This window comes from Vicugna pacos, chromosome 20, assembly GCF_048564905.1.
Source record: "Vicugna pacos chromosome 20, VicPac4, whole genome shotgun sequence".
NCBI classification, from domain to species: domain Eukaryota; kingdom Metazoa; phylum Chordata; class Mammalia; order Artiodactyla; family Camelidae; genus Vicugna; species Vicugna pacos.
In genome coordinates, this window is record NC_133006.1 from 21,057,138 (window position 1) to 21,076,034 (window position 18,897).

At 50.6% G+C, this 18,897-nt stretch overlaps 1 protein-coding gene across 9 annotated transcripts in view; it reads right to left on the bottom strand.

Annotated features, from left to right (window-relative positions):
* Positions 1-18,897, bottom strand: part of ANKS1A (ankyrin repeat and sterile alpha motif domain containing 1A) — a 176,029-nt gene that overhangs the window by 22,136 nt on the left and 134,996 nt on the right. For all 9 annotated transcript variants that reach the window (XM_072945203.1, XM_072945208.1, XM_072945206.1 and 6 more), the window contains 2 exons: positions 9,547-9,613; positions 4,203-4,309 (listed from right to left, as the gene is read on the bottom strand). In XM_072945203.1, coding sequence (XP_072801304.1) covers positions 4,203-4,309; positions 9,547-9,613 — 174 coding nt within the window. The remainder of the gene's footprint in view (positions 1-4,202; positions 4,310-9,546; positions 9,614-18,897) is intronic.

An 18,897-nucleotide genomic window follows, 5' to 3' on the forward strand; every position in this document is an offset into this window, starting at 1 on the left:
TGCCCAGTCAGAGCCCTGCCCTTCTCTGCACTGGAGCGGCCTCCTCACTCACCACAAGCAGTGCAGGCCTCACCCTGGAGTCTCTCCAGGTCCCACAGCCTCTACAAAACTGCCTGGACAGAGACCGTAACCCAGGGGTTCAAGTTGGACAGATCTGGGCTAGCGTCCCAACTCTTCCTCTTACTGGCAGTGCCTCCACCCTCTGGGCCCCAGCGGCTCCATCTGCACTTGACCAATAGCCCCCGGGGGCTGGGTGCCAGCTCAGGGCCAGGCAGGCAGTAAGCCATCGGTGAGTGCAGGGCTTCCTCCCTCCGTGCTCCTGCAGCACTTAGGAGCCTCACCACAGCACTTAACGCTTGGCCAGTCTGTCTGTTTCTACTGCTTTCTGTGCCCCTCCCTCCCCGCTGGACGGCAAGCTCCTAAGACACCTAAGTTATTTGCTCTTCTGATTTCAGGTCCATTCATTGTAGAAAACACAGAAAATCTATTTCACTCCAAAAATGAAAAGGAAGCCACCAGTAATCCCCCCGAGAACCATGGAAACCATTCTGGCTCACTCCCTTGCCCCTCTCAAGGTTTTCTTTTTTGAAAACTAAGATCATGTTGCATGTGGATTTTGGGGTCTCAATGTCTTCACTCAAAACTCCAAGGTGAACGTTTCTCCACATGAGACAGTCTTAACATTTTTTAAACATCATATCATACTCCTGCATGAGGAATACCAGCATTCACTCAATCAACACGTCCATGAAGTGGGGTCAGGCCGAGTCCCCAGACACGGAGACCAGCACCAGCACGCTTGAGCTGCAAACTTGCCAACCACCAATTACCTCCCTTCCATGCTGATTAAATGTATTTCCTCCCTTCTCCTAAGAAAGCCCATTTCCTGCGGACAAGATTTGTGAAAAATGGAACTGGCTATGATGCGAGAGCCAGTGTGGTGGGTTCGCCAGCAAGTGTGTGAGCCAGGCTCCCCACACCATCTGCCAGGGTCTGGGGTCAGCCCCCGTTAGTCTTGGGAGAACCTGGCAGCCCCCACTGTCCAGCTCCTGACCCCTGCAAATCAATGGCCCATTCTGCCTGTAGGCAAGAGAGTGTGAATAAAGTTCAAGTTGCAACACTTGCGGGTCCAGCTCAGTCATCACATCACAGGAAGATGAGCCAAGAGAAAGGAGATGTTGAGCTGAGACAAGACAGGACCCAGGAGTCCGTGACCAAGGTCTTCAATTTTCTAAAGGGCTTAAGTGTGTTCTGTGTTTACCAAAAGGTAAACCTGGAACCAAGGGACAAAAGCCATAAGGAAACAGATTTTTGGCTCAATACAAAGAGTGTTCTAAATGCAGAGTGAATGGGGTATACCCCTTTGGAAGGTGTTGAGTCCCCCTGCACTAGGAAAGCACTGTGGCAGAGATCATCTGGAAGGGATTCAGGCACAGAGGGGATGATTAAAGCACATGATGTTAAAGCCACTTCCATCCCCAAGAGGGGGCCGGGGCCACGTGACCCTGAAAATGCCTTGTGCTCCTCCCACAACAACTCATAGGACCTTGTCCAGGGAGATTTCACAGCAGCCCTCAGCCTCCAGGTATTCCTACTACATCTAGAGCCTGGCTTCCTGGGAGCCACTTGTGCATCTTGTAGAAGAGTCTCCAGAGCATTTCAGAACTAAGGGAAACATTTCCAGCCTACTGAAAACCAAACCAGAGGGATAAAACCATAGCTAGCGTGATGTAAGTTATACCATCTGCAAGGAGGAAATGTCTCTAAACAAAAATGCCCCTTTCTTGTGTGTTTCCTTCATCTTTTTTCTGGCTGCTAAAACTTAATTAGCCTTGCAGCCCATCTGGCCACTTGCAGGCAATTACCCAGGATACTTTGCATGGCTACTCAGGCCACTCTAAGTATCAGAAGGGACACACTAAACTGAGGTGTTCTCAGCACTCCTTCCTGTATAGACTCCACCTGCCAGCTGTTCCTCCAGAACAGAGAGAGCAGAGAGAAAAGGGCTTGTACCCAGAGCAGCAGGAGTGCCTGGAAGGGCCATGGAAGAATTGAGCTGCTGGCTTCCCCTTGAGTGCCTTTCCCATATAGGGACAGACGCATTCTAACAGAGGCCCTGCATCGTGCGTGAATGTCTGGCTTCCCCAGGTGCCTGCCCAGCTACTTTCTGGTCAGAGCACAGGGAGGGGCAGGGAAGCGGTTTTAAAGGAGTCTTGATATTCAATGACTAGGAGACTTACCCTTTCCAGAACTGGCAGAAGGAGGGGTGAGAAATCAGGAGCTCAGCCTCTAAGATACCAAAGCATGGGGAGGGGACACTGTGACATCCAGGACCACTCTCCCTTGTCCATATGATGGCTAGTCTGAGGAAAGGTTGTGCTCAGAGAGGGAAGACCCCTTGATACTCAGAGCTGAGGGCCAACCGTCCCTGCTCAGTAGCTGAACCTCCTTTTCGGGTTTGTCAGACCTTCCTAAAGGTACGTAATGAGTCAGGGATTAGGTTCTAAGAACCGTAAATACACTTACTTCAACTTTTAAAAACTGCTATTTAAAACCTAAGATTTTTAAAAGCTGAAAAATAACTGGCCCTAAGCTGGCTCTGGAAGGGTGGTTTGTGGCAACCTTCATTGTCTGCCCTGGGGCCGGAGACAGCCGGGCGAGGTGAGTCATCCCAGTCAGGGTGCCTCCTGAGAGCCCCAGGCCAGCTCCCTGGGCAGGCTGCTACTCGGGAGACACCAAATGCCACCTGGCCGGCAGAACCCCCTAGAGACCCACACTGGAGAGTAGAGGGCGTGGGGAGCTCTGGGCTGACTGACCACCACCCCTCAACACGGCAGGGGAGGGAAGAGGGCAGTTAGAGATGTGCCTCTGAGAGCGAAGACACCTCATCATCTGCTCAGGACTGCGTCCCCAGGCATTGTGAGAGCAGGGAACAGGCCTGCCAGGAAGCAAGGATATGCCTCAAACCCAGCTCCTGAGATAACATACACAAGAGGATGACTTACAGCACATAAGTGGTTCCATTCCCACTCCCCATATCCACATGTAAGAAAGAGGCCATGCATCATGGGGGTCAGAGCATGAGCCTCAGACCCAGAGCGCCAGGGCGCACGTTCTGCCCACACCAGAGTGTGAACGTGAGCATGAAACATAACTGCTCTGTACTGGAAAAGGGAGATGACAGCATTAGCACACGTCTCAGGGCCGTGGGGAAGACTCAATGAGCTAACACATGCAAACCACTTAAATGGCTTCTTGCACACAGTGAGCAGGAATACGAAGTGTCAGCTCCTGTCATCACTGCTGTGTTGATGCCCGCCCTGGGGAGGCCAGGGCAGCCTCTGAGGGGAGCCGAAACCCTCAGCTCAGCCCTGCCCAGGCTATACTACCCAGGCGCAACCCATGAGGATGCCTCAGAGAGGGCTTCCAGGAGAGTGAAGGTCACGGGCACCCACCCTGAGCTGCTTCCTGGACTGACAGTGAGCACGGGATCCGGAGCCCAGGGTCCTAGCCAGGTCCCTACCCCACAGGGGGCCTGAGGAAAGACACCTCGGTTTTTCTTTTCCTTTTTTCTGAGCTGTTGTGTTTCGCAAGAAGTGGGTACAAAATTACACCTCAGAAAAGCAACCAATCCTTCATACCACCAGCTCAGCCTCTCCTCTGGGCCACCTCTGAGGCCACACAGCCACGGCTCCGCCCAGACGCTCAGCCTGGGCTGGGCTGGGCAGAGGCCCTTTTGCCAGAGACAAGGCTCCTCACTTCAGTGACTACGGGCTTGACAGCAAAGTTTTAGGGAACAAAGGAAACTTCTGGTATCTGGCTGAGATGGGATGGGGAATCACCACATGTCTGTCCTGTCCACCAGAACTCCTGATGTCTGAGCTGGAACAAGATGGCCTTGGTGCCTCATACGCAACACGTGGCCTGAGGCTGAGAGGGAGACCAGGGTCAGAAAAGGTCTGCGTCAGGGATGCAAAGAGTTCTTCCTACAGAACTATTTCTGGAGTCATGGGGGAGGGAGGGGGGAGCTGAGGGAGCAGGCACATGACGCTCGGCTGATGGCCGGCTGTCTGAGGCAAGTCAGTCGGCCGTTCCTGGGACACAGGTCTACGTGCTGTTTCCACTTCCAGCAGGGCCTGGGGAGCCCCGGAAGCGCGTCTCCGTCTCCGGAGCAGCACCCGCCCCCAGGCGGCGGCACTTACCAGGAAGCGGACATCGTCAAAGCCATTCAGAAGCAGCTTGCTCTCATACTGCTGCAGCCCCACCGCCTCCAGCCACTCCCCGACGCTCTGCTCCAGCGTCCGCGAACCTGACGAGAGAGGAATCGGCAGACGCTTGAAAAGGGAAAAACCATTAAGGCGGTAGCAGCGGCACTCAGAGGAAGACAGATGGCACTGCCACATCATAGTCATTACCATAAAGCAGCCAAACTATGTACAAGAGACCAGAGAGCAGAGGCCCCGCGGCTCCTCCTCCGCGGGCGGGCCAAGGGCAGGCGCCGGCGGGGCACACACACCCGACCCAGCCGCCCGCTCACACCCCCTGGGTCCGAGCTGCTCCGGCCGGCCGCTGGCGGCACATGCACGATCTCTGCCCACAGGCTGGGGGGAGCCAACCCCCAAAGGTCTCCGGGTCAACGCCTCATCAGCCTTCACTGAGGTATTTCAGAACGTCGGTTCCCACGGGCACCAGAAGGGGCCGGGGAGCTCCTCTCATCCATGCAGCGTCTGGAGCCCCGGGGCCGTGGGTGAGGGACAAGTCCTGCGACCTTGCAGCACAGGCGGTCAGGAGAGAGCGCGCATCTTCATGCAGCGGAGGGACACAGGCACACAGCTAGGGCTCCGGCGGGAAGCAGCGGCGGCTGTTCACAGGGACCCAGCACATGCAACACAAGCAGCAGAGAACGCGGCAGGGGGAGAAAAGAGACTTTTACTTGTTTTCCCCCAGCAGTCCCGGAATAAGCAAACCATGGCCACGGGCCCTTTGTGCTCAGAGGCTGGAGGCGGCGCGGGGCGGGCGGGCGCATAGGCCAGGCCGGGGCGTGGGCTCAGAGGCGGCTCCGTGGGGCCGGGAGCCCGTCCACTGCTAGACTCTGGCCGCTGGCGAGCGGGGCGTCTCCCGGGCCAGGGCGCTGCCGGCAGGGCCGCCTTCCCGGGTCGGGCTGTGTTGCAGGGGTCGGGCGTTCATCTTCCTCTTCCGATAGGGTCTGTTCTGGTGACTCGCCTGCCTGCTCAGGTGGAAAGCAGGCGGGCAGATCCAGTTCTGGGTTGAAGAAGACAAAACCCAGCCAGATAAAAGAGAAAGGAAGCGGTCCTCCGTCAGCTGAGTTGTGGCGGCTTAAGTCTATTCACGTTCTGTGCTGTTCTCTCTTTGGCTGAGTGATAAAGACAGCAACTGTCTTCCCAGGATCTCGGATCCTGACGTTCTCCTCTGAGGATGAGCAAAGAAGGGAAGACATGTATTTGCTATGCTCCTCGGGTAGGACAGGGGAGTGCCATGGTGCAAGGAGGAAAAAAGTTCAGCTCTTCACGGCAGACCTTGGATGTTGGGAGCTGAACGCCTTAACCCCACCTACTTCTCTAGTTCTCGTGGGCAAGAACAGATAAAAGAAGGAAAAAAAACAAAAAGGAAAAAGAAGTGCGAGGAAGGAAAAAGAAGAATCAACTATAAAAACATCACCTCCAGAGAACTCTTGACACGGTGAAAGTCATTCTTTTGTTGCCGGCACTTTCTGCCCCTCTGGGCAAGCCAAAGCCAACTGGCTTGGTTTTTTAGGAGACCCTGGTGATCCCCTGTCCCAGGCTCCCTCTCTCCTCTGTCCTCTGCAGAACAGATGGTGGTCAGGGGCCCTGGCGGTCTCCCGATGCACGCTGCTGCAGCAGACTCCGGAGATGCCGAGTCTGGGGGATACTTGAGCTCCCCTGCCCTTGAGTGGGGGCGTCTGCTCCAGGAACCTAAGCGGCAGGCTCTCCTATGCCCATGAAGTCAAGTGTCCCCCGCTGCTGATTCACTCCTGCTTGTAATCCCCCAGCCGGGCAGCTGTGGTCCTGCCTGCTGCCGGTGGATGTGTGTGCTTACAGAACTGCAGCAGAATGCTTTGTTTAAAGGCTCCTGGGCTCCACGCTGCCTGCTGCCAGCTGCCAGCTCCACAGTCCTTGCTCACTCTCATAATGTCTGGCCCTCCCCCTCCTCTCCTCCCCACCCTCCGCCCTTCCACACTCAGGAAAATACATTAGGGATCGGACATCGCAGCAGAAGCTGCTGCTGCTGCTGCCACCAAGGGAGAAGGAGACAGCCACACCAGCATCAGAGCAAAATGACAGATTTTCCAGTATCTGATATTAGCCGATAAACATGCATATAAAAGGCAAAGACGGCGAAACTTTACCTCGAGCTCAAAGGGCTGCAAACAGCTTATCAGGGAGAATAGAGAAGTCCTATAGTTTTTGCTGATAAGTTTCCGGGACAGCAAGAGAGGGAACAGAGGAGTGACAACGTCCTGCCCACAGGTTAAGTGACCCCCCCCTCCAACCACCACCACTTCAGGAATGATTGTGCCTCTCTGCCAGGAAGATAAACCACAGGGTATCACAAAAACAGGTGACAAGATAAGGACATTACAACTGATAGTCCTCAGGTGAGCACACCAACACTGTGGGAAGAGACTTCTCTGTGGGCCCATCAGAGCCCAGGGAGAAGCACCAGGCCTGAAGCAGGCCACTCACAATCTGGGGGAAGGGAATATGGGAGGGGGCACCAAGGACAAAGGAAACCAGGACCAAAGCCCCATTACAGCTGTGGAGACAAGAAAGGTAATGTGTACAGAGACACAAACCCAGGGACTACATGTCACCCTCTGAACACACTGGGAGGCACCTGCATCCCAAAAGGCTGTTGATGGCCACGGCAAAGCAGGGACTCTGTGTGCAGGACATCAGGCTTCCAAAGGAGCCTACATTTAACAGCTATTTGACAGCTAAACAGTTGGCTTTAGCAGAAGTCAAGCGTTCTCCTCCACTCAACAGAACAGGCCTTTGATGAGAGCAGCCAGGGTGGCCCAGGCCATTGGGAAGGCTCGCCCTCCCTGGACTCCTGGCAGTGTGATGAGTTACAAAACAAGCCTGCGGGGGTTCGGGTAACCAGCTCCAGCACAGGAAGCTCAGGGGCCCAGGGCCCAAAAGATGAGTTAGATTCAAGTGGCATACGGGTTTCACCCTTCAAGACACAATCCTCTGCAAAACCAGTCACGCTGGGCAATTCTGTGCTTAGTTAAGGGCTGCCCGTTGGAGGGCCTGTTCCTCCCCCTTGATGGCAACCCCAGGGCCCAGGTCTCTTCTCCTAGATCCAGAAACCCACAGACAGTTTGAACCCTGACACTGATCATTCAAAATAAACAAGAAATTTGCTCTGGTCTGAGCTGAAGGCTGGTGCTCCATAGGTCCTGGGGAAAGCCCCTTACTGGCCCATCAGACAGAAGGCAGAGTTCATGGGCAGGCCTGAGCCCACGCTCTCCATGCTTCACAGCCTGGCAGCCATTGACACAGCAGTCAGGACTCTGCAGCACTGCTGGACGCACCCTCTGCTCAGAGGGCTACCCTCATGTGCCCACTCTCGACTTTCCAAAACTGGGGTTTGGAGGATGGTTCAACTCAATGGTACTAAAACAAGACTATGTACTGGGATCCAGAAACCTAGGAGGGCAGCTGGACCAACTCCTGCCATTTACATGGGTTCATGGGGGGCAAAAACTGGTGGGTGGGGCCCAAAGGGCAAGAAAAGGGCTCAGTGTCACTACCTGCAAGGAGAAGGGCTCTTCCAGAAGAATGTTTCCCAGAAGGGCTACCACATCTCTCGATTTATCAAAGCCAAGAAGTAATGGCCTGCTTCTGTCCCAGTCTCTCAAGCACAAGCAAATGGTTTAGGCTCCTAAGATACAGAGGGGTACAGGGAAGCAGGCAGCAGCCGCAACTGAACTGAACCGCATCAGTCCCATCCCTGCTGCCCCTAAACCCCAGCTTTGCAAATGGCAACAGTGTTTGTCTCAGTCCTGGACATCTATTGCCAACAAACACTTGACTCTTGGTAAAGCCTGCAAACCACAACAGAGGGTAAAGTCGCTGGACTGCATGCAAGCAAGCACCCGGAAACAGAACCCAAGCTTTCAACCAAGAGAGCTACCACCATAATCTAAGACTGGCAAACCCAGCCGGGCCCTCTCTGCTAGAACCCAGGGAAACAAGGCTGCTGAAAGGAGGGTGGCTCCAGGAACCCAGTGAGAAAAAAATGTGCAGGGAGACAAGCCAGGGGAGCAGACACCCCTCCTCTCAGGTTTTTTTATATGAGGAAGTAATCATTTCATGGACAGAAACGAGCATAGCTACTATTTAGTGAGTATCTCTTTAGATCAAGTATTTGTATATATTACCCATTCTCAACAAACCTGAGGTAAGTACTATTATCCAAATGTTGTAGGTAGGAAACTGGGGCGCAGGGGGAGTAAGTGACTCGGCCTGGACACCTGTGTATCTAGAACCAGGATTTGAACCCAGGGCGGAGGCTCCAGAGCTCATGCTCTCTCCACTAGCCCCATGGCCTCAGTAGCACCTTGCTCCCCGATGTGCACACGTGTCCCCATCCATCAGACTTCCTGCCAGGGTCAGAGGTCCGTGGAGGGACTAGAGGTGTCACTCAGGGATAACAGGTCAAACCTGGACAGAGGAATCCTCCCATTCAGTAGAGAGAGGCACCTCCCCGACAAGGGGGAGAGGCCAGGCTCCTGAGCTGCCTCCAGCCTAGGTGCCTGGGTGGCAGGACTATCTTCAGACGCTGGGGGAAGGGGTGACAGGTGCTCTGGGAGGCAGTCTTAAGAATGTCACTCACCTGAGCGAGTAACACAAGCATAATTCTGTTATCAAGGAAAATAGCTCAGGTATGGCTTCCCCAGTTCCTCGTTTCAAACAAAGGAAACAGGCAGGCCTCACCCATAGGGCTTTGAAATGAAAAGAATGCCCCAAGCGACAGTGATCTGGAGTAAAAATAATGAGCGCCTAAGTAAATGGGAAAAACTGAGAGACAGACACAAGGAGAAAACAGCAAAGCCAGCCCTTCCAGGTGATGCAGGCTCACAAAGGTCACTGCTGGCGATCAGGTGCCCAAGAGCCATGTTCTCATGAAGAGTTAGTGCTAGGGCTGCCTGGCAAGCTGAGGATCGTGCCAAATTAAGGCAATCGAAGAAAGCCCACATTTACTAAAATAATTATGAGTAAGTGACAAGTGTTCACTTTTTTTAAAAAAGCTTCCTAATAGACAGCCTAAAATTCAATTTGTATACTTTTTCTCCACTGTGTAAAAGGAGTCATGACTCCTAAAACAGCAGCTGGATGGGCTGTCCAGATACATGCGATCCTGAATTACAGGAGTGTGACTGGTCTGAGGCTGACCTCTTTCGCCCCCTCAGCATCTGTCTTCTGTGTCAGAGGAAAATCTGAGCCAGAAGGGGGCCAAAGGTCTATGTTCCCCAGGGAAAAGGGTTCCTTGGTACGATACCTGAGATCTTCTGCTGTTCCTGAGAAAAGTCAATCCCTTCTCCGATGGAGCTCATGATCTTCTCAATCTGAAATGGAAGAGGGACAGAAAGGAAAGGCTGTCAGGCTGGAGTCAAACATTGCCAGCTCACCATCAGTGCACTGGGCAGGCCTCCAGGTCTCTTCCAGATGATTCCAAAGTCCAGCACCAACCTGCAAGCTTTCAGAGCTCTTTGCCACTCAAATCAAGAAAGGCTCTTCTCTGACCACAGCCCAGTAGGATCTAAAGACCTCGTGCTCTGAAGGGAGTGAGTGGGTCACAATCTGGGCTCAGCTGCTGGAAATGCCTAAAAGCCTCCCTTCCAAGGCAATTTATACATCACTCCCCCCACCCTCCAGTTATTCCAGACCCAGCAGAGACTGGGCAGAGGGTGCAAGAGCGGGCCAGAGCTGGCACACTTCACTGCTCCTGCTGGAATTTAAATTCCATGAGAGTAGAGACTTTGCCAGTTTTGTTCCATGCTATACCCCAAGCACCTAGAGTAGTGCCTGGCAATCTGGAAGCATTCAACAGATAACTGATACTGCATGACTATCTGCTCCGAGGTGTGAGGACAATATCTAGAGCTGAGACCAGCAGAGGACCTGAACATGGGAACCTCCTGGAAGCCAAAGTGAGGCAGGCACGTAACTCTGCATGAAGATCTCTGCTCCCTGGAGGCCAGCAGTCCTGGACACAGCTCTGCATTCAGGGGATCTGATGGGGTGCAGACACCAGTCCTTCCTCCGATCACAGCACAGAGAGCGGTCTCAAAGCATCCAAATGTCTCCAGCAGTGCCCCCTGTATGGACCACCTGTCCCAGCCATCTGACTTTGGTTACCCTGAGCCAGATCCAAGCCCCCTACTCCAGGAAACCTGGCCAGAAGCAGGACCAGGTAGTGGGGAGGAGGCCACCCCACTCCCTATTTGGGTTACTTTGCAGTGATAATGAGCTCATTCATTGCTCTTTTTCCAAAGAAATGAAAAGAGGACCTTTTGTACCAGGGCTTGGATGCATTTTCCTCTAAGTGCAAGTAAGGAGCCTGGGTCTGACAATCAGAAAAACAACAACTCTCCAGCCAGCCTCCAGTTGGCAGACAATGGCGGCACCTTTGACACCCAGCAGAACAACACAGGGCCGGCCGGCACCACCTCTCCCTTGGCAGCCGGGAGCATGGGGAGATACTTCCCTCCAGTGACAGAAATGACCTCTGGCTCAGGCGGTCACCTGACAGCTGTTAGTGCACACTGCGAACTCCATCCCCGAGCTCAGCGAAAGCAACAGGAAACATCACATCAGACCCATGCAGAGAACGAAGGGTATGCCCCCTCTTATCCGCCTGGCAGCCCAGAGGCCTGCGCAGGAAGCCGGCAGCACCGTGGCAGGTCTACACTGCCCCGTGAAAACGCCCCTCCCTCCCCCCCAGAGCATCATTTTCTTTGGCCCTGCCCATTTCAAGCGCTGCTCCTCAGCAGCTAGCATGGTGCAACTGTGGGAAGGACCCAGCCAGCCAGGCAAGCACTTTCCCCCTCCCAATGCCTCAGTGTTAAACCCATAAAAATAGGGATGGATACTGCTTTCTGTAAGAGGTTGTGCAGGTTAAAAGTATCACATACAGGGCTCATGTAGATGCTCAAAGGTTAGTTTGCTTCCCACTTCTCCTCAGCTGTCCACAGTGCTCCGACCTAGTGAAACTTATTTTCAAAGTTGTAAAACATATTTTTACTTATATTCATTTTTTGATAAGTAATAAATCTTTATGATTCAAAATTCAAGAGATACCAAAGGTTATTCAGAGAAAAGTCTCCTTCCTACCCTTGTCTCCCAGCTGCCTAGTCCTTTTCTCTGCAGGCAACCAGTATAACCAGTTGCTCAAGTAGCCTTCTAGATCTGTTCTATGCACAAGTAAGCAAATATATGAATGTGTTCCACCCACCCACATACTGATAAAGGCATTCCATGTGTGCTGTTCTGCATCTTGCCTTTTCCATTTAATAATACATCTTGGAGTTCCTTCCACATTTCCTAAAAAACATTTTTTTTTTTTAATGGATGAGGTATAGTCATCCAGTGTACGGCTATGTGATTATTTTACCAGTCTCCTAGCGGGCATGTGTGGCGTTTCCAATCTTCCCTCATCCAAAATAGTGCTACAGTGAATACTGTTCTAAAGCCATCTTGGTACCCATGTACAAGTATATGTGTAAGATAATTCTTAGTTATTTCTTGAAAGTTTTTCTAGGTACAGAATCTTTTTTTTTTCATATATTTTTTTTTAAATGGAGGTACTGGGGATTGAACCCAGGACCTCATGCACGCTAAGCATGTGCTCTACCACTGAGCTGTACCCACCACCCTCAGAATCGAGTTAGCAGCAAGGGCCTCACAGGTCATATAATCCCAACTCCTACCTCATGTCTGATTTTGCTGAAGAACTTCCAGAGATGGGGCACTTGCCAGCTCTCCCAGTCAGCTTATCCCATTTGCAGAAAGTGCCAATTTATAACATTTATCTTTTTACAGATTTAAACTTTTTTTCTAACTTCAATCCAGCTCCCCTAGAGCACCTCTGCTTCCACAGGAGAGGCTTAGGGACATTTGAAGACAGCTCTTATCTTCCAGATAAGCTGCTTCTCCACCCCCAGGCTGCAAGGCCCAACCTGGCACTAAATGGCACATCAGTGCCAGGACCCAAGGCCCCAGTTACCCATTCAGATTATAAAAACCTTGAAGCTGGGCAAAGAGCAGGTGTGCCTTCTTTTTCCTTTCCTGCATTTATACGAGAAAAGCAGGGTGCTCAAGGTGAGGAAACTTTTTCCTCCTTGGAAGGATGGGTCCTTCTTATTCCTGGAATGGCTTTGGAGCCCTCCTCCAGGTCAAAGGGGTAAAGTGGAAGCAGCACCACTATAAGCACCAGGAGGGATGGAATCAAGCATGTCTTATTTGCCATTTCACCCCCTGGACCTGCTCATAGTAAATAGGCAACTGACTGACGGACTGACAAAACACAGCAGTTTCCATTTACTTAGAGCCAACAACTTAAAAAAAAAAAAAAAAAAAAAAAAAGAAGCCATTTTCCCAAGGCCACAGAGAGTGTCAGGGTGGGAAAAGCTGAAATGGAGGGAGACTCCAAGGTGTCTTTTGAAATAAAGTCAAGTCACTTACATAATGTATTTCATTATCATAATCACCTAACACCCAAAGCCCCGGCCCTCCTGTCCAATCAGTGTCTCCTGACTGCCCAATTCATGACATTTTGTTTGGGCCTTTTGAGATCAGAGTGAGCAGAGCTGGACACCCTGCTGCTTCTCTTCTCCAGTCCCTCCTGCTTGCCCCAGGGTCACCCTCAGGCCAACTACAAAGGGTCAGGAGAAGCCCAGTTTCCACAGCCAGCCCTCTGGGTGGGCACACCAGGTGCTTCAGACTGCAGGCCACCCGGGAAGTGCCAGTGGACACTCTCAGAACTATGTCATCCAAACTAGACAGTATGTTTTATTTTCTGTGAATGGCAGTAGCTAAGTCAAGCTGAGAAGATTCTAGTTTATGAGGAACTGAGCACTCAGCAGTTTATTGAACAGCTTGCAACCCAGGACCCCTTCCAGCACTGATGGACGTGCAGGGCTGGGGGGAAGTGGCCCTGAAGAGGGCCTGCCTGGGCAGAGACTGGTCCCCACCTACCCCCCACCTCAGCCTGGGCTGTGGAGACAAGAAGGAGCAGCATCTCCTCTCCCACCTCACCCCCGCCCCATCAGTTCAGTCTAGACAAAGAGGACTGGTCACAGAAGACAGATACCATTCTGATCTACACACTTCGTGTGGTTTAACCATTTAGACTTGAGTTAGAAACCAATCTGATGAGGCTGCTTTCCCAGAAACATTCTGTATCTCAGGGGAGTGTCAGGGTAGAGGTAGGTGGAATGTAACGGAAGGACATTCTCCTCTTTTTCTATTGTTTAGGATTCGTGACATTTTTGGAGAGAAATGGGAAGTGGCCATCCTGCACTCCACATGAACTCTACTGAGAACTTGTACTGGTGTTTGGTAAAGTAAGGCCTGAATGTTATCACCATAATGGACTCATTTATTTTAAAAATGCTTGGAAATATTCCATTTTCAGCAAGTATTCAGAATTATTCTATTCAGACTTTCTTTTCCCCTACCAAGGCTGTAAAAATGTGTTCTCTGTATGGTTGAAAACAAACCCCAAACCAAACTGCTGAGGCCTCTCACATCTGCTTGTTTAGAACACAGGGTCCTGGCTGCCCACAGGCTGGCAATGGGAAGTGATGTTCTATGTACAGAAAGGCTCTGTTCCCCATCACCACAACCTGGCCACCAGGAGCAACTAAGACTACACCAGTCTTCTCCATGGACACTGGGAGTGAAGGGAGGGAGAAGCTGCTCCTGGGGGAAGAATATTTCCCCAGGTTTTGAGGGGTCTTCTGTGCACCAGGAAGCGCGCTGGGCATAGGCAGTCCAAGGAGAACCACAGCCTCGGTGCAATGTGGCCCCAGGGCCTATGGGAAGCCTCCATCCTAGGAGGTGGTACAAGTTAGAACGATGGGACTCTCATGTACAAAAGTGACAGGATAACAGGAATCAGTCTCATCATAAGTTGAGGCCTAACGGAGGGGAGGAAGGGAAAGAGATCACCTTTCTCTTACCTTCTTTTTGGTGCATATGGAAACATGGAGGGAGATGTTTCTGAAATTCACCAGCAACTGAATTTGGCTCCTGACATCAGATACTCCGACACTCCCCACCAACCCTCCTGCTGCTGCCTGGGGAGCTATCAGTTCCCCAGGCCTCTCCCACCAGTTGGAAAACACACCAGTTCCATTAGGCCTGTACCACCAGGGCTGGTGACACTGTCTACCTCACCTTCTCTGCCCCCAACACTTAATACTTTTTTGGCCCGGAAACACACTCTGCTTTGCACTGTAACTTCCCAATTAGCTGTTTCATGGTGTGTCCCAGAGATGCTACAGAACCAGTAACGGCAAGGGCCCTGTTTCATACCATTTTTTTTTTAGATGCCATGTGGTGCCTGGCACAGAGCTGGCACATGGAGGGGCCTGGTGACAAGTGATCATTTGCTAAATGCCCAGGGCAGGCTAGTAACCTCACTAATACAGTAAGAAGGGAAGTAAGCCAACATTTCTGGACCCTGGTCTGGATTCTCTGACTCCCCTTCCCTCCTCATTCTTCTCTTTTCCACCCTTCCTGGGTTACTGAAACAGCAACCCCACATCCCCCAGCTACCAGCTGGCCTTTTCTCTCAACAATCCTGCAGAGCCTCAACTCTGCCAAGCAAACATGTTATCCCATTTTTCAGGAAACTGAAGCTCTACTCCATAGATAGACGCCCAACCCTGCCGAAGGCCCAGGTCTGCCGCCCGGTGCGTGCCATCGGGCCAGCCTGCCAGAGCTCAAGCTTCCTTCCTGCTGTGGGGGGACAAGGTGGCAGCCCCCTCCTCTGGCCAGATGGCCTTGCTGGGACAGCGCACTGCGTTCCCAGGAGCACAGGGCTGGGGACCCAAGCCTTCACCTCCTCAGCCTCCCCAGAGGTAGCGAGCCCATGCCGTCAGGTGACTGCTGACGTCAGAGTCGGCTCTGCCGCTGTGCAAGGAGCCTGAAGACCCCTGACCATATAAGAATTCATCACCATCGCTGCGTTCTGCCTCTCAGCAGCAGACAGGCTCTCCTCAGCCTAGAGTGGGCTTTGATTCCACATTTGAAAAAGGGTCATCGACTGGGGTCTGAGTTATTTTTCTCCCTCTCCCCACCCCGGACTGAGTTGCATGAGGCCTCAGGAGAAACAAAGATGGATTGAAGTAAATTGTTTGTCCTGATTTTCTAACCTTGTCAACTGCTTTCAGGGGAAGGAGGCGGGGCAGGGTGGGGGAGGGGAGAGACCGGCAGGGAATGAATAAATATCTGCCAGCAGGCTCAGGGCTGCCTCTCCGGAGGCAGACATGGCAGCCCCGCTAACAATGAGTAACAACTTCTCCACGGAGCACGCATCAGTCCCAGCTCAATTTGTCTCATCACGGGGGAGGGGGCACTCTGTTACCATACTTGTTGTCCTATCCCCGTCTGAATTCCTGTTACACTGTCACCTTCATTCTCAATCCCCCTTGTCCTATGAGGCTGAGAGACCACAGAGCTCCTTGGTTTCAGAAGTCTCTGTCCTTTGGTCACGGGCACAGGCTCAATGAAAGCCCACAGTGTGCTTGTCCTAGGTTAGACGGGCGAAGGGAAGCCCGTGCCTCTGTAGGCTAAGTCTCTACTGCTCCTTCTCCCTCTTCATTTTTATCTTTCCCATACCTCCTGGGTAGCTGCTACTAGCCAGCCAGCCCTTTCCCTGACCTGGCATTCATGCCCCAGACCTGCCACTTGGCAGGAGGGGAGCCCTACACATAAACAAGACTTGCTGACCATCTCAGGCTGGAGCAGCCTACTATACAGGGGCTCTAACTCAGAGCCCCCAAGAAAGTGCTGAAAGAGGAAAAAAGCTGGGAGACCTAGATTCCAATTAACTTTATCATTGCTGCCACATAACTCTGGGTTATGTGCCAAGGACTGGCTTTAATAAGTGGGACAAGAATTTAAAAGATTAATGAGGATTATGTATTTGGGTTCTAGTCCAATTCACACAATCTGCTTTCCATCCAGGAGTAGGCTTATTCTGGGGAGGAGGGAAGGAATGAGGAGGAAGCACACTCCAAAAGGCTGCAGTTACCTAAAACACTGGGCACCCTGCCTGCCTCTGGGTTCTTCTTTGGTTTTTTTCTTTCACCAGTAATAACCTCCAAGTAACCTTCTCTTGTTTGGCTTCATTACAGCGCACTGTACTGGTCAATCTGACTACAGATTAAATTAGCCCAAAGAAAACACCCTAAGGGCCTATGTAGAATTGATTTCCTCAGCAGTGCAACCAGGGAAAGAAATGGTCCTACATCCATCAGCAACTCAGATTCTGCCAGGGAACACCTGCCTTGTTACATCAGGGGAGTCAGATGTGGAATTTTGAGCACCAAACTGTATATACTTAAGATGTTAAAAAAAATAATTATATAGACAATACAAATACACTACAGGTATCCATCAGATACCCTGGGATGTCCTGGAGTTTGCCACTGTTAAGTATCTCTGAACTTGTGGAATGGGAAAACACTGGATAGATGAAGTTGACAGAGTGCCCAACATTCATTTTATTTTATTTTATTTTTAAAAAATTTTTAATGGGGATAGGTAATTAGATTGATTGATAAAACAGAGGTACTGGGAATTGAACCCAGGACCTCGTGCATGCTAGGCATGCACTCTACCACGGAGCTATACCCTCCCCCCACCAACATTCATTTTAAAGCACTAGTTAAAATTATTCAAATAAGCCTTTCACAAAAGAGCACATACTGCACTGATTCCATTTATATAAAGTTCTAGAACAGGCAAAACTAATCTACAGTATTGGAAAAATGTCAGAAGAGTAGTTGCTGGGGGGTGGGGAGGGGTAAGGATTAACTGGGAAGGGACATGAGGGAACTTTCTTGGGTGATGGTAATATTTTGTATCTTGACAGGAATTTTGGTCACACAAATGTATGTATTTATCAAAACTCAGGAAATGGTAGACTCAAGATTCATGCATTTCATTTGTATAAATTTTACCACCCCCCTCCTCAAAAAACTATAAACAAATACTAAACTCTAACTAAACGATAAAATGTTTGGGGATGAAATGTCTGTGAGTTATTCTGAAATGCATCAAAATACAACATGGATTTTTAAGTAGACTGAAGGATGGATAGACAAGAGGCAAAGCAAGTACAGCACAATCTAACTGCAGAATCCAGGCTCTAGGTGGTGAGTATATAGCCATTTCACTCACTATTCAAGTCTCTTTCAAGTTTTCTGTGTGTTAGAAATTTTTCAGAGTAAAATACTGGGACAAAAATCTCTTTCAGGATCAAATCTTCTAGAGAATAATAAATTGTAAGATCAACACTGGTTTGAGTTTCATCATTTGCAATGAACTCTGCTCAACATGCTAATAAGCAGAGACATGCCCAGCAGGCAAAGGCAACAAAGAGAAAGGAATGTGGGAAAGCTGACTTCACCATTATTCCGAGTCACAAAGCTTTCAGGCTTAAGGGCTCTCAGCACCACTTCTCTGTTGTGTGGCTTTCCCTATTCTGGAACCCAGGCTAACCCCAGGCTTGATGGTCTGAAAACTCAATTATCAGGGTTCTCAGGGATGACCAGGCCCTGGGAAACTGGCTCGTATTAATCACACTCAAAAGACACTGATCATCAGTGAGTTACTTTAGGATGATAAGCAGCACGTTAGAATACCAGGCCAGTAGAATACGTCTGTATTCCCCCATAGCCCGAAATCAATATGTAAGATCAAATCCACCGTCAGAATACTGCAAGGGAAAGGTATGCGGACAGTGCTGAGAGCTTATTAAATTATCCCTTTCCTACTTGTCATCCTTCCTGAAAATTGAATACAGGTGCTCACAGCAAGGTACCCTTCTCCTTGGAAAGTACTCTGGATCAACAATGCTAACACTGAAGCCCTCCAGGGCTGACAGGTTCCACGGCTAGGTTCTCCCAGTGGGGTAATCTGTACTGAGCAGCAGCTGACTGCCCACCAAGCCATTCAGTTCATCCTCACAACCAGCCTGCAGGGTATGGGGGAGACTGTAATTCCTCCCACTTTAAAGAAGAGGAAACCAAACATCAGAAAAGTTAAATGCCTGTGGTCACAGGACTAGAAATATATGACCAGTGTCTGATTAATTTTCTTTCTAACTCATGGTATCCAGCTGGTTTAGGGCCTAGCTTCTACTCTACTAAAGCTCAGAGTATAATTTCAAATATGTGGGATTGAGAACACTGGAAGGGAGTGTACAGTGGTGGAAAGAATGAGGACTCTGGAGTTAAGAAACTTGAGTTCAAAATCCACTTAATTTGTTGTGGAACCTTGAACAACTCATGTAACATCTCTTTCAATTTCTTTCTATAAAGCATGAAAAGAAAATCCTCACTAATGGATTATTGCTACAGACAAATAACATGACCTCTCTTCTTTAAGCCTCAGTTTTTTTCTATTTTTTATTTTTGTGGGGTTGGAGGAGGAAGGGAGCTGCAAGTTTTTAAAAAATTTTTATTATCTCTCTTAAAAAAAAACTTTTTTTAAATGGAGGTAACGGGGATTGAACCCAGATCTCCTGCATCCTTGGCATGTGTCCTACTACTGAACTATTTCTCTTCCCCAACGAAGCCTCAGTTTCTTCAAAGGTAAAATGGAGACATCAACACTG